Here is a 3,735-nt window from a genome sequence, read left to right as displayed (position 1 = left end):
TGCATGGATTCATTCATCAATGCATTGTATAAATGCACTGTTGAATTAAAAAAACACTGGTATTCATAGACTGGATTTATTGAAACATATTTAATAGCAAGCTCTGCGACAGGCCTGTTTGTCCATCATGCATCACATAAAACCAATTCTAACACACATCCACGAGTCCATCATCAAGTTCACCAGCATTATTCACATTCAGCAGATAAATCTGGAATCTGAGGGTGCAAAAAAAATCTAAATATTGAGAAAATCATCTTTAAAGTTGTTCAAATGAAGTTCTTAGCCATGCATATTACTAATCAAACATTAAGTTTTGATATATTTACGGTTGGAAATTTACAAAATATCTTCATGGAACATGATCTTTACTTAATATCCTAATGATTTTTGGCATAAAAGAAAAATCTATAATTTTGACCCTTACAATGTATTGTTGGCTATTGCTACAAATATCCCCCAGCGACTTAACACTTAAGGTCACATATCTCTCTGACATCCTTTAGTTATGTAAATGAGGCTATTATAATACAATTAACATTGCATTATTAGTGGAAAACAGATTTTTTTTTGCATGCAACAGATTTCCGGGATCTGATTGTTCTTCCTGACCTGCTTGTGAACTTTTGTGAGCTGTTCCAGGTTGTTCTCGAGAAAGGAGATCTTCTGTTTCTGTGTGGAACAGCCTCCGCTGTCATCCCGCTCCAGCTCAGAGCTCTGAAACACAGACGAAGACGAGGAGGAGGAGGACAGGTGAGGAGAAATGCTCATACGATTGGGTTTTCTACTCTTTAGTGTAACACTTAGCAATAAGGTTTTGGTTGGGGGTTACAGAGAAATTGCAGATGTTACTCGATATAGAAATACCAGTTTCTCCATCGCTTAGGGTTGGAGATAGATGTTGCATCACATTATGTAAAGTTGGTTTACATTGCCCTGATTCTAGCAAAAAAGGCTATTCTCCAACATTGGAGTAACTAAGCAATCATTAAATATGAACCTAATACTTCTAAAGCATTTATTAATCTTAGTTCCTGTTACTTTCAAGATATACTAATACATTATTAAAATCATAAATCAATATTATTTAACGGACCTGAGTTAACATGAACTAACAATAAACAGTTGTATTTTTATTAACCAAAAAATAAATAAATAAACAACAAAAAAATGATTGCATTGTTACAGGAAATCATATTCATTTATATTTGATTAAGATAATATTATATTTTTATTCTTTAGCATTTAGAAAAGTGTAAAAGCAGACAAAAATTATTATAGTTAGGCCTATATTATAGTTATATTTATAATATTATATCTATTTGTAATATTATAAATATGTTATTAAATATTTAAAGTATTATATTATACTATGCATATATTATTGTACATATATAATAATATTTTTAGTAATTTGATCAAATATGTAAAGTTATAATATTACATTTATAGTTTTAATATTTATAATGTTATTAAATATATTTACTGCATTACTTAAATGTAATAATATTTTTTATAAATGTAATAAGTTATTCATAAAATGATAACATTATGTAGTAATTATAGTATAATATCTACTAGTAATATAAATATGTTTATAATATATGTAATAATATATTTAGTCATTTAAATACTTATTTATAAATTATAATTTTAATAATATAATAATTATATCTATAATATAATATAATATATTTGTAATATATTATTAATGATAATAATAACATTTAAAATATGTGTGGATTATAGCCTATTTTATAGCATTTTGGATAAATATATTTTGTGTTTAAATGTTTTATAAATAAATGTTGTTATTCGTGTCATTTAATGCATTAACAGAATGCTAAATGCATTAACTTATTGTAAAGTGTTCCTGTCTTTTGTGCTCCTTAATCAGTCATAATTTAGTTTTTCGTGACATTTTTCAGCAGGTCAGTTCCTGCGTGATTCCTCTTGATCTGAGTGTTTGAGGTTCGGCTGAACGCACCCGTTTGACTCGAGTCGTGAGGTCTTGAACAAACAGCTTCCTCAGGTTGTGGAGCGACTGGAGTTCACGAGCCTTTCAAAGACAAACGTAGAGTGTCAGAAATCTCATTATAATTCATATTCAGATCATTTGAGTCTGAAGCGCTGTAGTTACTCACGACGGTCTGCTCCAGACCCTTCATGTCCTGCCTGGTCTGCTCCTGTCGCTCGTGCAGATATCTGCAAACACAGTCCTTCACTGTCAGGTGTGTACTCGGGATGTAACGATGCATCCGGTTGAAAATCGATGAAATATGTCATGATTCAAGTCGGTTGAGATGTTAACGAATCGCGATACAACTGAGGCTTTATATGAATGTACGTCTGAAGGGAACTGACTGTCTTCAGAGAAGTTTAGATGATATCTTGCCTCTGTATAATGCAAATTAAAGTAATATTTATACGCCTGCTGTTCCATAAGCGCCACCTGCTGTCAGAGAAGGAATCTGCGTCTCATTCAGACCGTCTGCTGTTTCTGTTTCTTTCAGATGTTTTATTCTTTGTTTCACAAAGCTGAAGTCAGACTCGGTCAATTCTGTTTTTGCTTCAGATTTTGAAATTATACAGTCTAATTTAAATCAAACACTGCTCATGCTGCATGCATGAAGCATCATTGATTAAATGCAGGGGTTGACTGTAATTTTAGTTTGTTTATATGAAGAGATTTCTTTGTATTATTTATTTATTTGATTTGGGATTTGTTTTAAAATCTCAGTTTAGTTTTGCTATTTGACATATTTAAATTTCACAAAGAAATGTGCAGCAATCTTGGCTGAGAAATAATAAAAGGATGCAAAATTCACTCTTTGGATGGCGTTTGCATATAAATGTGGACACAACCACCGTACAATAAGAAACATACATTCACTCCTTTTTTGTTAATCCCCAAAAAAACCTGAACAGTCTCAATAATCAAGCCTTTTTGATTTTCTGAGCAGTATGACGTCATATTGCTCAAGCCCCGCCCACAACCGCTGACGGACCGTCCTGTATTAGCATATCTCCGCCCCTCAGTCAGTTGTACGCTGTGCACATTTTTGACAACGTCTCGTAAGCAACGCAGGTGTTTTGGAGTTAAATATAAAAGTGAACATAAGAGTCTATTTTCGTTTTTGATGGTAGCGCGTTACAGAATACACAAAAAACCGGAAGAGAGGGGCAGGGTGAGCAGAGCTCATTAACATTTAAAGAGACATGCACCAAAACGGCTCGTCATGAACAGAGCTCTTTTCGACAAGGTAAAAAGGGTGTTGTTTTACACGACCACTGAGGAATTTTAATCAAAGTATGATGCAGACATTTCATGAAGACCCTAAATCATACCAACTTGTGGAAAATGGGCATCCGATGTCTCCTTTAAGCAGTGGTCGAATTGTAAAAAATAAAAATCCAGATGGGATGGTGTGGTCAAGTAAATCCATGTATCATTCGATCATTCGTTTTTTTATTTAATATTGAAAGTAGACAAATGAGAAAACGGCTCCTTTTTCATTTTTTAGTTTTTTTTCCAAAAAACGAGAAACGAGAATTCAGCTTAAATTTTCGTTTTTCGTTCATGGGTGGAAAAATGAATAAACAGCTTGAATATTTGATTTCTACATGTGGGCGGGATTTAAACGCCCCTTTCTGCTGATTGGTCAGCTGAAGATCAAACCGTGCCTTCATCAGTTCTTCTGCAGCAAAATAATAGTCCTCCACTGCTGCAGTTGT

At 33.0% G+C, this 3,735-nt stretch overlaps 1 protein-coding gene across 1 annotated transcript in view; it reads right to left on the bottom strand.

Moving 5' to 3' along the window:
* Nucleotides 1–489: 489 nt before the first annotated feature.
* The window catches only part of kif5ab (kinesin family member 5A, b), a 30,815-nt gene continuing 27,569 nt past the window's right edge, over nt 490–3,735 (bottom strand). Inside the window, exons 19-21 of the mRNA XM_016251851.1 lie at nt 2,145–2,276; nt 1,988–2,059; nt 490–717 (exon numbers count right to left, since the gene is read on the bottom strand). Coding sequence (XP_016107337.1) covers nt 535–717; nt 1,988–2,059; nt 2,145–2,276 — 387 coding nt within the window. The 3' untranslated portion in view covers nt 490–534. The remainder of the gene's footprint in view (nt 718–1,987; nt 2,060–2,144; nt 2,277–3,735) is intronic.

This window comes from Sinocyclocheilus grahami, unplaced genomic scaffold (genome assembly GCF_001515645.1).
Source record: "Sinocyclocheilus grahami isolate Dianchi unplaced genomic scaffold, SAMN03320097.WGS_v1.1 scaffold1073.1, whole genome shotgun sequence".
Taxonomy (NCBI): domain Eukaryota; kingdom Metazoa; phylum Chordata; class Actinopteri; order Cypriniformes; family Cyprinidae; genus Sinocyclocheilus; species Sinocyclocheilus grahami.
The sequence above is the reverse complement of the archived record's forward strand: the minus strand, read 5'-3'. Positions and strand labels throughout refer to the sequence as shown.